Raw genomic sequence first — 21,381 nt, forward strand, 5'->3', positions numbered from 1 at the left:
ATTGATAAAAAATAGTCGTGTTTTCATTTCATGCTAATATTTTCTCTTATCTTTTTTTCAATATTTAGAAAGTCAACAAGTGTCTTTATTATGAATAATTTTTGTATCCGTGAGACGAAGGAAGTTATAAAGTATCATTTAATTTATGATAATATATTAATAATAATTTAAATTAAATATATTAATAATATAAACATTTTTTACAATATAATTTAATCATGAATTATCTCTTACCATTAAAATTGTCAAAGTATATCAATTTATAAACTTTATACTTATAATATACTAAAATCAACTTCAAAATCATAATAATAGTTTATTTTAATGTATTGTTAGTAAAAAAAGCATATTATTAATCAATTATAATATATATCATAGATATTCACCAAATATAATTTTTAAATTAATTAATTTTTTTATCAATATATGCTAATTAAAAAATATATATTTACATTTAATCTATTACCGAGTTTAAAACTTTTAAAAATTAAAAAAATATATTTTTTGGTAAGTCAATTATATCATCATTATTATGACCGTAAAAATTTATATTCTTCATAAATTCTTTTGACAATTTTTTAATATTATTGAGTCAGAAAATAAATGTAAAAAAATATGCTTTTAATGTAAGTTGTTGCAAACTTTAAGTTTTTAAGAAGTTGTAAACCAACAAATGTACTCATTAGTTGTAGTCTTTTAGTTTTAAAGATGAAAACAAATATAATTAAATATAAAATTTATCATAACAAATAATAAATAAAGGAAAAAATAAAAAGAAAGATTTAAATGTAAAATTTAAAATTTTATATGCTCTTTATATATAATATAAAATTTAAAAATATATGACTTGTCCTACATATGAATTTAAATACAAATTTAAATTTAAAATTTAGATTAAAAATTCACATTTTTTTTAAACAAATTTTTATACTTGTTTGACCTATTTTAACTAAGTTGCTTGCACAGATAAAATGTAAGGAATAATAGTTGATCATAAAGAGTTTAATTTTGACAACCAGGAATTCTTTTGAATTTTCCTTATACAAAGCTCCAAAACTTGCAAGTTATGACCCCAATGCCGCCATAAAAACACACCAAGAGAACAGAATAAGCGTCAAAAGCGAGTCAGTTACTCTTGTCGGGTAGAATAGTATAAGGAGCGGCAAACCAGTCACCAGTAGTATTATTTGCCCATTTTGTTTTAAAAAGAAAAGGAAAAAAAAAATGTACAATTAAGAATGTCATTAACTGGGAGAACGGAAGTGCATTGTGGCAGTTTCCGTAATTTTACCAGAATAGAGGGCTACACTAAACCTTCACTTCCAACTTGTAAAATTGAACTCTCTTCCACCGTTGCCGTTGCCATTTATATAACAACCAAACCATTGTTCTCTCTTTATATGTTTCTCTCTCCTGAATCGTGAACCACCGCCGCCGAATCCTCGTCTCCTCTGAAAAGGTTTTTATTCTTTTATCACTTACCAATCTTCTTATTATCGCAGATCTTCAGTTTCACTATTCATTTCCTCAATTTCATCGTTTTCTTTTTCTGTCTTCCGATCTCAATTCTGGTTTCTCTTCGTGCACTTGTTGGATTTTCGTTGCTTTGTTAATGCATGTGTGTTTTCTGCTTGTGGATCTATCATAAATGTATGATAGATTGAAAGAAAAGTTTCGTTGTTTGAATCTCTCTGTGTGTTGATATCAGATCGCGAATGGCGTCAACAGCGACTGGAGCCACGGGATGGTACAGAGGAAGGGTGAAAGCTGTTACTTCAGGGGATTGCTTGGTCATCATGGCCATGTCCACCTCCAAGCCTGGTCCCTTACCTGAGAAAACCATCACTTTATCATCTCTGATTGCTCCTAGACTGGTAATTTTGCTTAATTCATTCATGTCTTGCTCTAGCTGAATGTTGAAAATTGTGTTGGGTTAATGTTGTGGTATGATGGTTTTTGTATTCCAATTTGGAAATCAAGGTTGCTGCTGCGGAGGTGTTTAGAATTAAGTTCTTTGTTTGAAAATTTTGCTAGGCACGCAGAGGTGGTGTAGATGAGCCGTTTGCGTGGGAAAGTAGAGAGTTTCTAAGGAAGCTCTGTATAGGGAAGGTAAGCAGACTGCAGTCTCTGATTTTGTTACTCTGGTAGTCTGCTGTTTATTTAAGATAAAAGCACTCTTAAGTCTCTTACCTGGTATGTGATAATTGTGATTGGAGCAGGAGGTGACCTTCAGGGTTGATTACAGCGTGCCATCGATAAACCGTGACTTTGGCACTGTTTTTATTGGGGATAAGAATGTTGCAATGCTGGTTGTTTCTGCAGGATGGGCAAAGGTTGAATGCGTGTGTTTCTGAGTGGATGTGCCATGTTTGAATATTTCTGCTTTGCTGAATTGTGTTATTGTGGTTTTGTTGGTGCAGATAAGAGAGCAGGGGCAACAGAAGGGAGAAGCAAGTCCTTACCTTTCAGAATTGTTACGCTTGGAAGAACAAGCTAAACAAGAAGGCCTTGGTCGTTGGAGCAAGGTTTGTTTGAGTTTCATCTTTTAGTGTTGGACTGTTAGGCTCTAGGCAGTTAAATAGCATAACAAGCAATTATAAAAACTGTCATGGTGAACAAGGTGTGCATTAGTTACAACAAACGAGGAATGTGTTAGTTGCAATTCTTAAAATTACATGCAAGCCCCTATCTCTTATGGCATCTTTGTGTACTTGAAACTGGCATGGTCTCTGTTTGTTGTCTTTGCTGATGTAAAGTGTTTCCTTAACTGCAGATGTTATCTCAACGGTGACTTAATTGTATGTTGCATGTAAATCACCTGCATATTGTGGAAATGAGTATTTTATTGTTACCATACAAAATAAGTTTTAATTACAGAACAAGGTTTTGCTTTGTCAGTGTCATCCAATATATTATATAAATAGCTTCATACACTTCCATTCAAAATGACCTGACAGGACAATGCTGTAGTGTGAAAGAAAATAAATAAAATGGAAAAGTTTAATTCCTGCCCCTATCAATTCTAATAAAGAAATCTGTCATGAGTGAACTATATATGATTTTGTGGCTGAATACAGGTTCCTGGTGCTGCGGAGGCATCCATCAGAAATCTACCACCATCGGCCATTGGTGACCCTAGCAACTTAGATGCTATGGGTTTATTAGCTGCAAACAAGGGCAGACCTATGGAAGGAATTGTTGAGCAGGTTCGCGATGGCAGTACCCTGCGAGTGTATCTGCTCCCCGAGTTTCAGTTTGTCCAAGTTTTTGTTGCTGGAATTCAGGTATATATCATAAATGCTGTTGCTAACATTGCTTCCCTTTTTAAACATGCAAATAATTGTTTTTCCATTAAATTAGGCCCCACTAATGGGAAGAAGAGCTGCATCGGAAATTGTTGTTGAATCAGAGGTGACAGCTGATGAAACTAATGGAGATGTTCCTGGGGAACCTCGTGCCCCACTTACATCTGCCCAAAGACTTGCAGCATCAGCATCAGCGTCTACTGAAACTGCGGCTGATCCTTTTGCACCTGAAGCTAAATTCTTCACTGAGATGAGAGTATTGAGTCGAGATGTGAGTAATCTGCTTCTGTAATTTATATTGCTTATTTTCATTCTGCATGTTTTCTGAATACCATGTGGGTATGTAGGTTCGAATTGTCTTGGAAGGTGTTGATAAGTTCAGCAATTTGATTGGGTCAGTGTATTATCCTGATGGTGACTCAGCAAAAGACCTGGCATTGGAGCTTGTGGAAAATGTGTGTGCTTCACTTGTGCAGTGATATTACCATGGTTTAGTTTGTTAAACTCTATTCTTGTTGGACTTGTAATATTTCCTGCAATGATTTTCCACTTTTGCATGACTACATTGGCTTATGTGAATTAGCAACAGGCCGGTAGCATCTTGCATACTTCCTTTGAGGGAGGGGGGGGGGGTTCCATAATTGGATCTGGGTCTCTGTGATTGACATATATATTTAATGTAATAAGCCAACACACGTGTTCACACACTCTATTGCCTGACATTTTAGTTGGAGTCTCTTTCCTTGGTTTCTCATCCATGAGCTTTGGTAATTGTGCTTAAGGGATATGAATTAAAGTTTTCTGGAGGGAATTTGAGTGTTTGTCCCATGTCTCTTAATCTGATGATATTCCACTTAAACTATCCCGAAAATCTGTCATTTTGATTTCTTCAATCATACAGGGTTTTGCCAAATATGTTGAATGGAGTGCAAATATGATGGAAGAGGAGGCAAAGCGGAAGCTGAAGACCTCAGAGCTTCAGGCAAAGAAAAACAGGTTAAAGATTTGGACAAACTATGTACCACCAGCTACAAACTCAAAGGCAATACATGACCAGAATTTTACAGGAAAGGTAAATTTTTTCCAAATCATTAGTTTATTTATCCCAAATAAATTCAATCTTAAGTCATATAAGTCTAGAATATTTGGACTCCTCTTTTTCCAGGTGGTTGAGGTTGTTAGTGGAGATTGCATCATTGTTGCTGATGATTCAATTCCATATGGCAGTCCATCGGCAGAACGGCGAGTCAACCTTTCAAGTATTAGGTGTCCAAAAATGGGCAATCCTCGTAGAGATGAAAAGCCAGCTCCTTATGCTCGTGAAGCAAAGGAGTTCTTGAGAACACGCCTCATTGGTCGTCAAGTATGAACATACAATATAATGGCTTATATTGATATCATTGCAGAATAGTTATAATTAACCGATTACCCCTGTTCTAGGTGAATGTTCAAATGGAATATTCTAGAAAGGTTGGTCCAGCAGATGGATCTGCAGTTTCATCAACAGCTCCTGAAGCTAGAGCAATGGACTTTGGATCGGTATTCCTACTCTCCACTGTTAAGGCTGAAGGTGATGATGCCCCTTCATCTGTTCCACCTGCTGGAAGTCAGCAAACAGGGATGAATGTTGCTGAACTGGTGGTTGGCCGTGGCTTTGGAACTGTCATTAGACATCGTGACTTTGAAGAGAGATCAAACTACTATGATGCTCTTCTTGCTGCTGAATCACGAGCTATTTCTGGAAGAAAAGGGATTCACTCTGCCAAGGATCCTCCCGTCATGCATATAACCGACTTGACCACAGTGAGAAAATTGATGATTGGACTAAATTTTACCTTTAATCTTAAGTATTCTTAAAAATTTTCCCCTTTTGATTCATTTTAGGCATCAGCAAAGAAAGCCAAAGATTTCTTGCCTTTCCTGCACCGAAGTAGAAAAATCCCTGCTGTTGTGGAATATGTCCTCAGTGGCCATCGTTTTAAATTGTTAATTCCAAAAGAAACTTGCAGTATTGCTTTCTCTTTTTCTGGTGTCAGATGTCCTGGTCGAGATGAGCCATATTCTGATGAAGCAATTGCACTAATGAGGCGAAAGATAATGCAGAGAGATGTTGAGGTACTTAGGTGTTCCTCTGCAAACTGAAAATTTCTTCATGTTAATTATTTTTTTCTTAGTTAAATGTATTTTACTTATAATTTTCAGATTGAGGTAGAAACTGTTGATAGAACTGGAACTTTCTTGGGTTCCTTATGGGAGTCAAGGACAAATATGGCAATTACACTACTTGAAGCTGGTCTTGCAAAACTTCAAACCTCCTTTGGCAGTGACAGAATTCCTGATTTTCAACTTCTGGAGCAAGCTGAACAATCTGCCAAGAGGCAGAAGCTGAAAGTAAGGAGGACGAGGTCCCAAACCATGCTTGACATTACCCCTGTTCGTTTCCTGTTTCCTGTTCTAAAGTGATTTGTATTGCAGATCTGGGAAAATTTTGTTGAAGGGGAGGAAGTATCTAATGGTGCACCCGTAGAAAACAAACAAGAAGTGCTCAAGGTGCTTAGCATACTGTTTCATAAATGGCATTTCTTTTGGTATTCAAAATGCTGATTGATTTGCCCCATACATGTATATATGTTTTTAGGTAATGGTAACAGAAGTCCTGGGAGGGGGTAAATTCTATGTCCAGCCTGTTGGGGATCAAAGGATAGCATCCATTCAGCAACAGCTTTCTTTTTTGAACCTTCAAGAAGCTCCTCTGCTTGGAGCTTTCAATCCTAAGAAGGGTGACACAGTCCTTTGTCTTTTCGGTGCAGATAAATCTTGGTATCGAGCAATGGTAAGTTCTTAATTTTAGTTCTGTAATAGGCTGAAGACATTGACAGGCAATGGATGAAAACATTTGGCATTTAATTGCTGAGAAGTATTGCACCTCTCAAGTCATGGAAACCTCTTTTCCTTTAGTCAAAGCCAACTAGTAGAGTTTTAAACGCACAAAATTACTGCTGTGTCTTCATCTCATCAAACAATATTTTATCTTGAGCACAATCTTTTAGATTTTTTTTTCTCCTGCCTGAATTTGAGGCATGACTTTATATAGTCAGATATTTCCTTTTCTCAATGTTATATATTATGAATAGAGTTGATGAGATGGAAAGTAGTTGGAGTATCACTCGTGTCACCTAGTCTGTGTTCACTCTAACTTCATGGAATGGGTATGGAATCGTGCAGATAGTCAATGGACCACGAGGACAAGTTGAATCTCCTAAGGACATGTTTGAAGTATTCTACCTTGATTATGGAAATCAAGAAGAAGTACCTTACAGTCAACTACGGCCACTTGATCCATCTGTATCTACTGCTCCTGGTCTTGCCCAATTGTGCAGCCTTGCATATGTGAAGGTTCCAAACTTGGACGAGGACTTTGGCCAAGAAGCAGCTGAGTATTTGAGCGAACAAACTCTAAACAGTGGACAGGAGTTCAGGGCCAAGGTGGAGGAGAGGGATACATCCGGAGGAAAAATGAAAGGGCAGGGTACTGGGACAGTTCTGGCCGTAACTCTAGTTGCTGTGGATTCTGAGATCAGTGTTAATGCTGCCATGCTAAAGGTTTTTATTGCTACTCACCCCTTTGGTTGAATTGCTTTCAGTGGCATATAGTTTGAGTATGTGCATCTGTTTTGCCTACCATGCATACATATCTGATTTTGTTTTCTTTGTGAAAATTTCCAGGAAGGACTTGCAAGGTTAGAAAAAAGAAATAGGCGGGACAGAAAAGAAAAACAAGAGGCCCTTGAAAATTTGGAGATGTTCCAGGGAGAAGCTCGGACCAGTAGGCGTGGAATGTGGCAGTATGGAGATATCCAGTCAGATGATGAGGACACTGCTCCTCCTGCTAGAAAGGCCGGTGGCCGGAGGTGAGTGTATTTCTATGAGGGGAGGTAAATTATAATATAGACATCATCAAAGAAAATCAGTGAAGTTATAGGCAAGAACATTTTACTTCAATGTAGGGAGGGAAAGAATGCCGTATTTAATCCTTAGTCAGTTTTTGTTTTCTTTTTCTTGTTTTAAATTTTGTTGTGAGGTTGAGGAGACAATTTTTTATACGGATGTTATAATAAAAGATGCATATGGCAGGTGTATTTTTACACATATATATACACATAAAAAATCGGGACAGCAGAGATGTTTTATAATTTAGCGTAGTTGAACTTGAGATTTTTTTGGGGGTCTTCTTAGAATAGTTAAAAGTTCAATTCATTGTCAGAATATTATTTTTTACATAATCATTTTAATCTTGTCTTGTTACGTCATGAAGAGTTTGTTGGTACTTATTAGTCAAACTATTTTTTATTAATGTAGCAATCATGGTTGGATAATAAATAAAAATAGTTTTACTCTACCAATGAAATTAAAACCTAATCCTTTTAATAAATTGCCTTTCCCTTTTCTTTCTCTTTCGGCGGTTGGTTTTCTAGTTGAATTTCGATAGTGATTATTTTCATGGTAAAGATATTTGGCCGCAGAAATACTAAAATAGATATAATAGGCACTTGGGGTATCAGTGGAATCATCAAGTATGTATCCATTTTGGAGTCCTAGAAAATGATGGAGGTGTTTTCATGGGATAATTGCTTTGGGTGACATTTTCATAACCGGTAACCTATCTATGCCCTTGTTATCTCCTTGCACTTCTTTTCAAATCAAATGGTTTTTTAACAACCAATTACGTTTTTCGACATGTGCAATCCGAAATTTGATTTTGTACTCGAGGAGAGGTGGCAAAATGGTTGTTGGATCGACCAAGGTGGTCTGATTATACCCCTTAAATTTTAGGTTTGAATTACTTTTAAGTATTTCTCCCACGCATTTGGCCTTTTCTTTTGTTAGATTTGGACTAATCTGGTCAACTGAGTTAATATGTTGTATGGATAAAAAATGACTTTTTATTTATCCCGATTTGATAAAACTTGGAGGCTGAAACGAGCTAAGTAGTCCGATTGACTTTTACTCGGCAGCATTTTCTTTAGAATAATTTTATGACATTTAAAATGAAAAGGGTCTTCATTCATATCCTTTCTCCTTTGTACAAGACAGTAAAGGTGTGAACAATCCCAACGTCACTGGCGTTCTAGGCTCATGAGAAAGAAAACCTATATCTTCAGGATTGACCTTTTTTTTTTCTCCCATCAAATATTCATAGATGAAAAGTTTAATGGCACTTAAAATCAAAGAATGTTTTAACTAGAGGATTGACATCGTATCTCTTCTGTTTTTGGCTTCAAGTTGTGTTCTAATTTTGCAGAGCTTTCTTTAATTGAGACTTGAGAGACAAGGTCAAATGCAGGAAAGAAAGACATATCGTTGAATCATAAACCTAGAATAACTGGACATTCGTGGACCCAAAAAAAATTGACATTCAAATTTAAGATAAATTCACTGGTAGCAGGAACACACTTTCTAATTCACTTTTTCGTAGTTATAAAAATTTAAGATAGTTGAGATGTCTTGCTAGTATTTATGTATTAACCTACATTTATACTATTTTTAATAAAAATAATAATTCTTTTTTACTAAAACCTTCAACTTATTTTTTATTAGAAAGTGTGGTTCACAAACTACTGCACTTAATATTATTATGCTCAATTCTATTTGGAATAATTTCGTTTATAGGTCAAACAAATGCAGATATATCAACTCTTAAATTTTAATGGATCAAAATTATTATGCATTTTAAATTAAATAAAATTAAGTACATCGCTGTTCATTTTAAGTGTAATATCATTTTGGGGGATTCTTTTTCCTTTAGGGATAGCTATTGCGTGAAAAAAGATCATTTCCCTCCAGCACTTGCATTAATTATTATATGTTTGCAATAGGATTAAAGACTTGTGTAAATTGAGAATCGTTCGTTGAACGTAAAAGATTATTGCTACCGTTTCGACAATTTTGCACATTCGACTTTCTTGCATGTCACCGTTTCATGCGATGATGGAGCCTTCTGCCTGACAATTATTTTTTCTTAAATTGCTTCAATTGAACTTAATTGTTATTGTTTTTAACCTGTTAATGGTCTTATTAATTTTATTATTATATTGATAGTTTGATAAAATTTCAAATGATGTTTATTTTTTAATATTTTGAAACTCAAGGATGAGGATAAATTTGTGGTATCATAAAAGTGACTACGTTGGAATAGATACAAAATTGTACTAGAGAAACATAATTTGGCGCTTGTTAGATTATGTTTTTTGGGCTGATCAGGTAGTCTAGAATAGTACGACCACATATTCTTATTTGTTGATGCAATTAATTTGATTTTATTGCCTTTTTTATTTAGCAAGACAAATGGGATAGCTTTTGTCTTACTTAATGGATAAGCAGGACACGTATTTCACTTCAATTACTTTTATCTCTAATAATAATAATAATATAGTGATGTCTTACGTGCCACTCCCTCTTAGCCATATGTTATTAATTTTGGAGAGAGAAAAAATTATTAACATTTTACCAGCTCAAAATGTTTCTCTTCCACACCTATTTCTCCTTTGCTTGGGGTTCTTTCACTCCCCCACCTATAAACATTTTTCATTATTGGTACGTGAGATTTGAGATCTTTTCATTTTTGAGGTATTTCTCCTTCGCAATTAAAATTTGAATTATTTCAAGTGTTCATTCTACAATTAATCTCAAACACAATTTTGGTTGCTAATAGATTATATACAAAATAGAAAAAAAAAATTATTGCCTAATCAATTACTTCTACGATAAAAATATTTGGCTACTCTTTTCTAGAAACTTTATATATGTTAATGTAATAATACTCTTTCTATAATAAAATTTAACATTTATAAATATTCAAAAGATGTAAACATGTTTTAAGGTAAATGTTCTACTCTCAAAATAAACTTCGCACCACTTATAAATGATTGACGTGCACAGTTGAAAGTAAATCTAGTCATACATAACATTTTCAAAAGTTAATTAATAGTGAAGTATGGACTGACTTGACTGACTGCTGTAGGTTGCCCACCTATTCTTTATGTAGAATCACGCATATAACTCATGATTCAATCGGGATTTAGTTTAACGACGAGAATATAGCTTAGGTGAATTGATTTCTGTGCTACACTACTGGAAAAAAAAAACCAGGAAAAATAATCGTACAACCTCATTTAGCTTAAAATACTCGAGTTTCCAAAGCCACCACCAGCAGGACGCAAAATATCTGATTTACACTCGTGCATACCACCATCTTTCTAAAAAGGCGAAGGAGAAAAATAACAACCAAGTGCTACTACTGAAATTGGCCTAATGTCCAACTATGCTCAAAATTTATGTGCGGTAATGTTCTTTATCGGCCGCCCCTGCAAGTTTCAATCATTTCAATTATCTCGCCTTGTTGTCCTCCGACGTGGAGGGGCAGCGGCAGATGATTCCTCTTTTTCTTCATTCTCAACACTGCTTTGGTTAGTGACAGTTTCTGCGGGTTCAACGTTTGTCTTCTCCACCCTTGCCTGAACAATAAGAGACATAGTCCAGAGATGAACATAAGAGTCCTAAGCAAATTACCAGGGACGAGAATATAAAAGAATATCAGTGAGATAAATTTCACGGGAAAAATATTGTTCCACTACTTACGGGCTTCTTCCCACCAAATAAGAGCCTGAAGAAAATAGTCAAGAAGATAACCACAACGGCTACAAGAATTCCAACAGTGAGATTTGGCTGCTTTTCACCCTTCTCAATTAGATCCTGCAGAGGATATAATTCGAGTAATATGCCAACAAGTGAAATAAATATTACATGTCGTAAGGTTCCGTGGGAATAGACATATTTTTATTTTTATCACTTACGTAAATTTTAAGCTTGTAGGCACTCAGGAAGGGAATGTCTGCGATCTTGTATAACAAGTCAAATATCTTCTTCTGAAAGGACAAGTAAAATTACAGGCATGAGGACTGCAAGACATGACGCTGGAAAGTAAAAATAGAGAGATGAAAGTGGAAAATCTAAAATTGGGGGTAGGGGAGGTAAAAAGGCATAATAACGTTACCTGGAAGCCAGCAAGACCACTTGATCCTGCATCTAAATCTTCTTCCTTCTGCTTTTCCTTCTCAATGGTAAACTTGGGCTTCCATGTAGTCTCCCGATATGACGCAGCAATTCTGTCATCTTTAGCTATCAAGATATTGTCAAACAATATGCCATCTTGCATTGTCCAAATCTCAATACCAATAGCAGCAATAGGTTCAAAATCAGGTTTTTCAAGTTCGAAGTAGTCAGGGTTTGGAATATCCCGAGGCTTCCAGATACCCTTATAAGCAGGATTTTCAATAAGTGGTGCATGCCACTTTCCTTTATAAGCCGGATTCCTCTTCATTGGCCTCTTCCACTCCCCACATCCAGGGGCTGCTTCACATTTTGGGTTATCAATCTTTGGGGCTTCCCATTCACCATCTTCTTCATCGTCCCAATCTTCTGGTTTGGTTGCCTCTGGATCATCTATCTCCTCAGGTTCATCATCTAACCATCCTTCAGGTTTCTCAGCTTCTTCATCAACAATTTCTAAGGGTGCATCCTCATCCCAGTCATCTGGCTTTACTGCACTTGGGTCTGGAATTTTCTCTCTCTCATCCCAGTCTTCAGGTTTCTTATCATCAGGATCTGGGATTGTCTTGGGAGGGATAAGAGGAGGCTCAAAATCCTCGGCAGATAAGAAATTCCCCTTTTTCTTCTGTTCCCCATCAATCAAAATTTCCAACTCATTGTCAGGCTTTAAAATGGCAGTGTACACATGAGATAGTTTGTCAGATGGAACAGAAGGGGGATACTTGAGATGGTGTTCAACATACTCCCCACTCTTGGGATTCTTGTGCTTGAAAATGAAGTGTACTTTGTTCGTTGCACCACACTTATCAGGACCAAACATGATAGAATATGGAGATTCATTGTCAAATTCCTTGGGTTTCCATCCAGCCTCCTGTGGACGAAGATATTTTATATATGCACCACCACATTCAAGGCCATTCTGAAGGCGAGTTTCAAACTGAAGAACAACTGTTTCAGCCTTGAGATTCACGTTCTCATCAAGTTCTTTAACTATAGCATACTTCCTTGCTTTCTCACTGACAAGAAGCCCATAATCATCATGCCCCTCACTCTTAGCATGTTTCCAAATACCTAGAATCCATACAGACAGATAAAATATTATATAAAAGTTTGCATGAATATATTATCTACCAAGCTACTAGAAGAGGAGTGGAATTTGCATAGTCTGGAAAAGGTGTAAGACTCAAACCTTTATGTTTTCACTGCCCCAGCAAAAAAAAGAAAAATAAAACATCTATCCACTTCATCCAATTACTTCATTTATGCACCTCACTAGCACGGGAACCAATAAACTGACCCATGAAAGAGGCAAAAATTCTCCAAAATAACATATTAAGGACAAGGTGAATATATGAAAATCTAAGGAGACAAATAAGTGAAACACAGATTCCAATGTTTCATCATATAAAAGTACCCCCTGTCAATTTTATATGATTTATTGATTTCTATATGGTATGGTTGGACAACCACCATATGTGTAGTCAACTCATATTTTCATAATCATCAAACGAGCTAAAGTCAATGACTGCCATAACATTCAGAAAAGATGCAATAAGTTCCGAGGTAATAGAAGTACTCTAAAAGCATGTCTTAGGATACACACATACACACACAGGACAAATATTCAATAGATCCCACCGCAATTGGTCAAAATTAAAATCATTTGATTTTTTTAAAGCGGTCATGCAACTCTAAACCCTCATTATTACTAGGAAAAAATGCTAACTGGTACTATTACGGTACTATCTAATGGCACTGTTTAGTGAAGCAAAAGTAAAGTAAAACATACTCGTTAAAAAGTTTTATTATTATAAAAACACACTATAATTCAATATTTTCCTTTTTTAAGTAATTAAAAACATTTAATAAAATGTACTAAATACCCTTTTATTAGTGTCCTTCCACACTCATTAGTAGGACTCTTGTTATTATTTTTAGGGGTCTTTACACCATTCTCATGCATATTAAATGCTTCCATTATTTAGAAATAAAGGTAGTAAATGGCCTCCTTTTTCACAAAATTCTTTTAATAAAAACTTCTCATTTTGCTTCCATTAAACTATTCACCTTTCATTCACCTCCCTTAAGGTATGGTTGTACTAAACATTGATACAAGAGGAGTTAAGAGTAATTGCGCAATTTTGTTATTAATAGTATAAGCCAAGGTCATCATCAGCGGATGATAGGTCATGGCAGAAACGAAAAAAATTGCTATAAATTTATGGTAGCCGCCATGGTAGCTATAATAGAATATATTAAAAAAATTATAAGTAACAAGAAATAATAAAAAGGAATTAACTCAAAACATAAGTAGCATAAAACATAATTCAATACAAAATAAAGAGAGAAATTTGATGAAGATTCTTGTTGAGCCATCTTAAGGAAAGCTGAAATAAAGAGAGAAATTATTTATGGAAAAATAGAGAAAAAAAGAGACATGGGAGAGGAAAAGCCTAAAATGAGTAAAATAAAGAAAAACTGAAAAAAGGAGAGAGAAGAACAAAAAAAGAAAAGGCTACAGAAAAAAACGGAGTTGTTGGAAATGGCAGAGCAACTGCAGAGATGTGTAGTTGTCGCCAGAGATGCAGCAACATTCATCAGAAAAACATGAGAAGAGCAAAGAATGAAAGGTTGCACAAAAAGAACAAAACAAGATCTAGACAGGTCGAAGAAGAGAGATGAAAAGAGAGGTGAAGACGAGTTGCAATGGATATTAAGGTTTGGCTCGTGGGTTCTTTCTCTGAAGTTGGGTCCACAGCCCAACCCATTTTTTTTGTAAAAAACATCATTTTTCTGCCATAGCTGCCGTTACTAGCATCACATGTGGCAGTAACGGGCATCGTCACCAAAAACATCATACCCGTAGCAGAAAACTTAAAAACTGCCACCAATTCCCGTTATGGAAGCTGCCACAAAAAAACGTCATGCTCGTAACAGAAAGCTTGAAAACTGCCACCAATTCCCGTTATGGTGCGCCGCCAAAAAAATGTCATGCCCATAACGGAAAGCTTGAAAACTGCCACCAATTCCCATTATGGTTCGCCACCATACGCCATAACAGTTATTTGACAACATTCTATAAGCAAACATCAATTTTAATTTAGGTGAAATCTATGGTACCTGGGTAAGTGAGAGAGTTTAGTACCTCTCTTACACGTGGAACAATTCTAACCATTAATTTTATATAGATTGATAATAGAGTTAGTAATACAGTTAGAAAAGACATTAACACCCTGTCATTTTTAAGATATTAAAGGAATCACAACCATTAATCTAAAGAGGGTATAGAATACCCTCTCAAGTTTACCAGTATCACAGCAAACACCATTTATTTATTTTGATATAATAACTCTTTCTTAATAAAATATTCTATCTTTTATCCAGTGCCCTCAAGACACTAGGATAAATGCTAACCTATGCATAAAAATACCAAAAGATATTGGTTACGAAAAGCAAAGTAATTATTGGAAAAGAAAGCAATATTCATATCAAAATACCTTTAATTTATTGGATAGGTTAAATTAAGCCCTTAGGAAGGACTGATATAAATATCAAAATGCGGTAAAACATTAAGTAGTAAATAAAATTTATATCACATCAGAAATATAAAAACGATATATACTTTCTTTTACAATATTTTTCGTTTTCACTTCCTTAAACAGCCCAGGGATGATGTCAATATTTCCGTATTTTTTTAGCAGTTGAAAGCCTTTAACTCATTAACCAGAGTTCAGTTATGCACTCCATTATCAGACCCTTATGACTACTGTTCCTACTATTAGCATCCACCACTACAACTACACTTTTCCGGATTGGTTTTGCTCGTCTAAAATCATAGATACAGAAAGATTATCATTCAATTTCATCCAACCATAAACGCTTTTAGTTCTTTTTCTCCTTGGATTCCACAATGCATTTTCTGTACAATATTACGATTTTGGAGTAGTTTGTGATAAGTTGAGCGACATCATCTACTGTGTGTGCGAGTGAGTGAGCAGAGTGTATGTGTGTGAGAAATTCGCTTTAAAACTTAACAATATAAGAATAGCGTCTAAAAAAAACAACGCATATTCATCACAACACAAACAATTCAAACGAAATAACTGAGTCGGTAGTAGTTACCATTGTAGTCATCTTTCTGAGACACAATCCAACGGCCTTCAAAAGTCTCGTCAAATGACTCGTAGAAGATCTAAAACAAATCCACATACAACAATTCGTCAATTACAACCTCACAAAAACGAAGATCCAATAATCCAACGCACATAAACAAAAATAGAAGCGAATAAAAAACAAAAGATAATTACCGCGTCATCGGCATCATCGGAAGCGTAGAGAAGCTGGAATGAAGAGGTAGAAATCAAGAGGAGCACCGCAAAGATCCCCAGAGGGAGTCGCTTTCGTTCTCCCATTTTGCACAGTTACAGTGAAACCCTAACCCTGAAATGAAACAATATTTTCCAATTCTAATTCTTATATATTCTACAGAGTGTTTAAATATCACTTTTTTTCGGAAACGAAAGCACTTATAGATCTCCGTAAGGCCTTCGAGCTGTTTCAACCAATCATATTACGTGCTACGTGACAGTGCCCAGTTATATCTTGCCACGTTGTCGTTTAGCATCACTCCCGTGCTCTGCACTGCTACACCGTTTCAAACTCCAACCTTATAAGATAATCAATTTTACAATTTTTACTTCAAATTTTTTTTTCTTTTTTAAATATTCCTCGGTGTGTTATGAACTTATGCCTATAACTTAGAATAATATAAGAAAGTAATAAGTTTGGATAAAAATTTATTTATAATAAATAAGCTCAATTAAAAAATTGTTTAGCTTCTTAATACATACTTGAATACTTGAGCAAATTAGTTTTAAAGGAGAATATTTTTTTTATGATTTTAAAAAATAAAAAACACTTGCAATGTAAAGTAATTCAATACTTTTTTATATTATAAATGCATTTTTATTTAAATAAAAAATATAAATAAAATCTAAAGATATATCATCATTAGAAAAATAGTGGTGAAATCACATTTTAAGACATTAAAAATTACTTTAATTTCTCATGAAAAAACAACTGAAATAACAATTATAATAGCAGTAGTTAACTATTGGAGAACATTTCAAAATTTTTACATTATAGTACCAGTTGTTAGAGCGCATATTAGTCACTTTTCAACTTTTTGTGAGCCCATGATACTTTCATTATATATGAAATTAAGAGTAAAATTATCAATAATTGCTCACGAAAAATTAACTGAATAATAATTTTAATAATACCAATTAACCATCGAAGAGCATCTCAAAATTTTCACATCATAACATCGATAGGTAGAGTGAGCATTAATTTCTTTTCAACTCTGGTGAGTCTCACAATTACTTTTATCATATATTAAACTAACTTTATGAGTAATGCCTCGTGAAAAAAACAACTAACAATACTAATAATATCGATTAACCATTAAAGAACATCTCAAATTTTCTACGTCATAAAATTGGTTGCTTTTTAACTTTTGGTTAGTCACTCCTTCTATCTCTTCACCATACTTTTATCAATTGTATGTTACTTTTGATTGCTGCATAAATTTGGTGTGGCAGGTTATGAAATTTATTCAAGAACCTTTTTTGCAGTTGTTGAGTTCAAGTATAATGTTAGTTGAGTTGTCTAAAATAATAAAAATAATTGAACATTGTACAAAGTGTGGTGTTTTTGTGTGAAAGAGATGTCCTACTCATTAACCAAATGCGTTAGCATGCATTTCCTTATCGAATATGTTGTTGCGTGCATCCAAGTCCACGCATGAATGCATGCATATATGGAGAATAAAAGCAAAATTGTTTTAAATTTTATACATTCGGTAGGTAGTGTGCAACGAAATATTGCATTGAAATATTGAGGCCATATATACCTGCACAAGAACAACATCATGCATCTCATGAGGCCTTCAATTAAGCATATGTGGTGAAAGAGTAAGCCCAAGAATAAGCCAAAATCACTAAACCAGAGACAAGTTTGGCCATGTAGTTCACGAAAATAAAACTTTGAATTCACTTCTACTTCCTCCAAGCCTTTTAGTTTTACATAAATTCTGGAAAAAAAACTAAACGTCTTTCAAACCCTCAACCCCCAAGATCTTCTTATGAAAGAATACCTTATAGAAATTCTGTCTATTGAGTAATGAGTATTGAGGGAGAGAGTTCAGAAGACGTTTAATTTCCAAAATTTTTGTATTAGAACCTGTATGAAGAGACACAAAGCAATATAGTTTAGATGCAGGGTACTCGAGCCTTATATTAGCAAAATTTGTAAGTAACTTAAAATGCAACTTTACTTACACAACCAAACTTCTTTGAAAGCTCCGCGTCAACTAGAAGCAGAACCCTCGTGGATATCCAACATTGGAACTACTCAAAAACTAAAGCAATTTCTTGTGCTGCCCCTGAACTACTATGTATTTTAGGACCACATATGTATAGTTCTGACTAATCCTCCTGTGAAAAACAGAAAATTTTAATTTTTTTTAATTGAATTATGACTATGTGCTGCATAATAATTGGTTGAGACCATAGACACTTGATGGTTGCAAACCACACAATAATTTTTTCCTTGATCAGGCATGTCTTATTTGGTCCATTTTTTTTAATAGGATCCTCATGTACGCTTTACTAGAGTAGGAAGCTATATACCTTGCAAATTTCAAATATAACCTTGTACTGGAATGACTTTGTTTTTGGCAGCCAAATTAACCTTGTTATTTGTAATTTATTTATCATATAATTTTTATTGCACATGATGACTGTAAAAGTGCTATATTTATCTTCGGTCGGAAGTTAACCCAGGTAAACTACGATCAGATTTTCAAATATTTCTCCAACGGCCACAGTTAAGATTTGGCACTGTTCTTAGCATCCCATTCAGAGGAAAAATTATTGGACGTAAACATCAAAGCATGGGAGGTTAGTGTCTCAGGATAGGACATTGGTGGAAAGAGAGGTGGCGAATTGGAAAGCAAAATATGGATACCATGGCACGTAGAGACAGGCCGTTCCCGTCTTGGGCTATCCTCAAAGCCTGCCTATGTTGTCGCGATTGACCCATCACCCATGCAATTCAAACTTGTTGAGGCGTAAATAACTAGCCAAACATTGTTCCTTATGAGATTGCTAACAGAGTAATTTACATTTACTTTATTGTACAAAATGTACATCATAGAGCAGTTTTAACACAAAACTAAATATTAAAAGGCACAAAGCAACATACAAGAGAGATCTATGACTATTGAGTCACACGTGGGAGGGATCAACCCCAACGGACTTAAGAGTCTCGATGCGAGGGGTATTAGCATAAGCATCTTTACGAACGGAATTAGGGATATGGTGGTGATCAGGGTAGCTACGCTCTTGCACGTGCGCCACTTTCCTAAAGAACGATTTCTTAACGAACTTTTCAGACTCCTCTGCCACGTGTTCAGGCTCCACCACTTCGGGAAGAGTCTCTCTCCTTTGCTTCTTCACACGCACGGTTGGGGAATTCCACAGCTGTTGCCACGCAGTGTGAAGCCCTAACCCTGTCGACAAAGTAATCATCCCAATTGCCACGTAGACCGACACGAAGTCCCCTTTCGCTGACTTCCCATGTTGTTGGTATTGCTGATTAACGTTACCGTAATCGGCCGCAGGAGCATACGCTTTCATCTTCGGCGCTGTTGAGGTTGTGTATGCAACCTTAGACCCTCCGAAACCGTTCCTTAGCATTGCTAACCAATTACCCGTCTGTTCCAATACCATACAACTTAATTAGTATTATTTCATTTAATAATAAGATCAAAACATTATAATATAATACCCAGAATGAAATCGTACCGTAGGCTTGAAAACCATATTGGCAAGAGTATCTCTAGGTATGTAGCAATTCGTGTTCGTTGCTTAATGCAGTTGTTGTCGCAGAATTTCTGGTACCGTGCTTATATAGTCTGATGGATTGTGGTTCGTACAGAAAGCGATATGAGTCTCGGGCGAGGAAGAAGGTTCCGGAGCCACGTAGCAGAATGACGAAGCGATAGGACACTTGTCACTATCTACAATTGACACGATATCCATAGAAGCCTCTGGAAGTGCCACGCACTGTTTGTATAGTCTCAACAAGGGATTGGGTAAATTTGTGATAGTCTAACTTAGAAATTTGATATGGAATGAATAGTTAAATTAATTCTTCAACTATACTTAATTGGCCGGGAAATATAAACATTATTTTGCAGAGAGAAATACTTTTTTTATATATACCCATTTTAAAACTACATCTCTATTACAAAAAGACACTTAAAAGTGTTCTTTCTCAGCTGTTCAAGTAATATTTTCTTTATGCAAGTTGTTGATAATAAACTGTAGAAAAAGAACAATTAGCTACAATTAAATCTATGCGAAGAACCGATTGATCTATACAGTCATGGTCTTCGGTGTTAGAAGTTAAAAATTGATTTGCGCCGCCTTTAGCAATATGATCGGCATCTAGCTAGGTAACATTATTCAGTCTAATCAAACTACGACCAGTGATCTTCGTGGCCCTTCTGTTAGCCCCCAGTGACTTCCTAATCTTCACTAAATCATCCCATTGTTCGGTGTGTGCATATATATTAGCCATGACAGAATAAACCCCACCATCTTCAGGCTTTATCTCCATCACTTGCTGCGCTGCTTTCTTTGCAATATCAACATTCCCATGTATCCTACATCCACCAAGCAACCCACCCCACGCAAACACATCACCCCCGTTTGGCATCCCTCTTATGATCTCCACCGCTTCTTCAATCAACCCAGCCCTCGCCAACATATCAGCCATGCACCCATAATGCTTGGCCTCACGAGGAATCCCATATAGACTTTCCATCTCGCTGAAAACCCTTCGAGCTTCATGAACCAAACCCGCATGGCTACACCCCACCAACACACCCAAGAAACTCACCCCATCAGGCTGAACCCTCTCCGCAATCATTCTAGAGAAATACTGCAACAAAACCGAACCTTTCCCATGAATTGCAAACCCAACAAGCATTGCATTCCACGTAAACACATCTTTATTAACACTCGACTCAAATACATCCCTTGCAGTCTCAAGACACCCACACTTTGCATACAAATCCACCAACCCAGTTGCCAAAAACGCATCAATTCGAATCCCATTTCTTTGAATGTAATCATGAACGACCCTACCCTGTTCCAACTCCCCCAACTGAGCACAAGCAGAGAGAACCGACACCAACGCTATATTACCCGGCTTAACCTCTAAACCCATCATCTCATTGAAAAGCACAATGGCTTCATTACACAGTCTCACGTGTCGATAACCCGCTATCATGGAGCTCCAAGACACCTCATCTCGCAGGGGCATTTCGTCGAACAGTTGACGCGCGCGCGAAATCTGGCGAGTTTTAACAAACCCATTAATCATGGCATTGTAGGAGACAACATCCTTGTAGGAACTCTCGCAAAAGAGCTTGTGGGCATCGTGGACACGGTCGTGAACGGAGTAGAGGTGAATGAGGGAGTTGAGCGTGAAGAAATGGGTTAAAAATCCGAACTTGAAGGCTTGGGAGTGGAGAGAGAGAGCGAGAGGAAGGGAAGGGAGTTGGGCAGTGGCTTTGAGGACAAAGGGGAAGGTGTGGAAGTCAAGGGGGAGAGAGAGGCGGCGGAGAGAGGAGAAGAGGTGGAGAGCATGGAGAGGGAGAGAGAGGAGAGTGTGGATTCTGATGAGGGTGTTGAAGGTGAATGTGGTTGGGTTTGGGATGGAATGGAAGAGCGAGAGTGCGTAGGTTGTTGTTTTTGTGGTGTTAGGGGAAGTGAGCAAAGAAGTGAGGGTGAAGAGGATGTTGTTTAAGATTGGGAGGGTGTAGAGGGGTAAGACACCGCTGGTGATTGTGTGGCCGTGCACTTGCTGTAGTTGGCTCATCGATTTGCATTGCTTTGTT

General features: G+C 36.2%; 4 protein-coding genes across 5 annotated transcripts; 1 reads left to right on the forward strand and 3 right to left on the reverse strand.

Annotated features, from left to right (window-relative positions):
• The first annotated feature begins 1,261 nt into the window (after nt 1-1,261).
• LOC113853535 (ribonuclease TUDOR 1) lies at nt 1,262-8,944 on the forward strand. Of its 2 annotated transcripts, XM_027483943.1 has the most exons (17): nt 1,262-1,459; nt 1,709-1,874; nt 2,035-2,109; nt 2,220-2,333; nt 2,421-2,525; nt 3,078-3,284; nt 3,361-3,576; nt 3,653-3,760; nt 4,207-4,377; nt 4,471-4,668; nt 4,746-5,108; nt 5,190-5,420; nt 5,508-5,696; nt 5,781-5,855; nt 5,944-6,138; nt 6,531-6,908; nt 7,032-8,944. In XM_027483943.1, exons 2-17 carry the CDS (start codon nt 1,716-1,718, stop codon nt 7,218-7,220), a joined length of 2,973 nt encoding a protein of 990 aa, XP_027339744.1. In that variant the 5' UTR covers nt 1,262-1,459; nt 1,709-1,715; the 3' UTR covers nt 7,221-8,944. The 2 variants fall into 2 exon arrangements, with proteins under 2 accessions (XP_027339744.1, XP_027339745.1); XM_027483944.1 differs by lacking the exon at nt 3,653-3,760 and having other exon boundaries at nt 1,360-1,459.
• A 1,170-nt stretch (nt 8,945-10,114) lies between these two features.
• Nucleotides 10,115-15,915, reverse strand: LOC113853727 (calnexin homolog). The gene is made up of 6 exons (XM_027484296.1): nt 15,722-15,915; nt 15,537-15,606; nt 11,359-12,485; nt 11,159-11,230; nt 10,944-11,057; nt 10,115-10,819 (listed from the first exon to the last, which is right to left on the reverse strand). Exons 1-6 carry the CDS (start codon nt 15,824-15,826, stop codon nt 10,688-10,690), a joined length of 1,620 nt encoding a protein of 539 aa, XP_027340097.1. The 5' UTR covers nt 15,827-15,915; the 3' UTR covers nt 10,115-10,687.
• A 2,660-nt stretch (nt 15,916-18,575) lies between these two features.
• Nucleotides 18,576-20,132, reverse strand: LOC113856133. The gene is made up of 2 exons (XM_027487817.1): nt 19,280-20,132; nt 18,576-19,189 (listed from the first exon to the last, which is right to left on the reverse strand). The coding sequence occupies exons 1-2, from the start codon at nt 19,295-19,297 to the stop codon at nt 18,701-18,703; spliced, it is 507 nt and encodes a 168-aa protein (XP_027343618.1). The 5' UTR covers nt 19,298-20,132; the 3' UTR covers nt 18,576-18,700.
• On the reverse strand, nt 19,553-21,381 carry LOC113856132 (pentatricopeptide repeat-containing protein At5g61800). Its single transcript, XM_027487816.1, has one exon. The coding sequence runs from the start codon at nt 21,360-21,362 to the stop codon at nt 19,929-19,931; it is 1,434 nt and encodes a 477-aa protein (XP_027343617.1). The 5' UTR covers nt 21,363-21,381; the 3' UTR covers nt 19,553-19,928.

This window comes from Abrus precatorius, unplaced genomic scaffold, assembly GCF_003935025.1.
Source record: "Abrus precatorius isolate BTA unplaced genomic scaffold, Abrus_2018 Scaffold11, whole genome shotgun sequence".
Taxonomy (NCBI): Eukaryota; Viridiplantae; Streptophyta; class Magnoliopsida; order Fabales; family Fabaceae; genus Abrus; species Abrus precatorius.

Coding starts and splice junctions, on each gene's coding strand:
- LOC113853535 (XM_027483943.1), top strand. CDS start 1,716: ATGGCGTCAACAGCGACTGGAGCCACGGGATGGTACAGAGGAAGGGTG. Junction 3,761..4,206: donor CATTGGAGCTTGTGGAAAAT/GTGTGTGCTTCA, acceptor TCAATCATACAG/GGTTTTGCCAAATATGTTGA. Junction 5,697..5,780: donor CCAAGAGGCAGAAGCTGAAA/GTAAGGAGGACG, acceptor TTTGTATTGCAG/ATCTGGGAAAATTTTGTTGA.
- LOC113853727 (XM_027484296.1), bottom strand. CDS start 15,826: ATGGGAGAACGAAAGCGACTCCCTCTGGGGATCTTTGCGGTGCTCCTC. Junction 15,607..15,721: donor CCGATGATGCCGATGACGCG/GTAATTATCTTT, acceptor GATTTGTTTTAG/ATCTTCTACGAGTCATTTGA. Junction 12,486..15,536: donor TCAGAAAGATGACTACAATG/GTAACTACTACC, acceptor TATGGATTCTAG/GTATTTGGAAACATGCTAAG.
- LOC113856132 (XM_027487816.1), bottom strand. CDS start 21,362: ATGAGCCAACTACAGCAAGTGCACGGCCACACAATCACCAGCGGTGTC.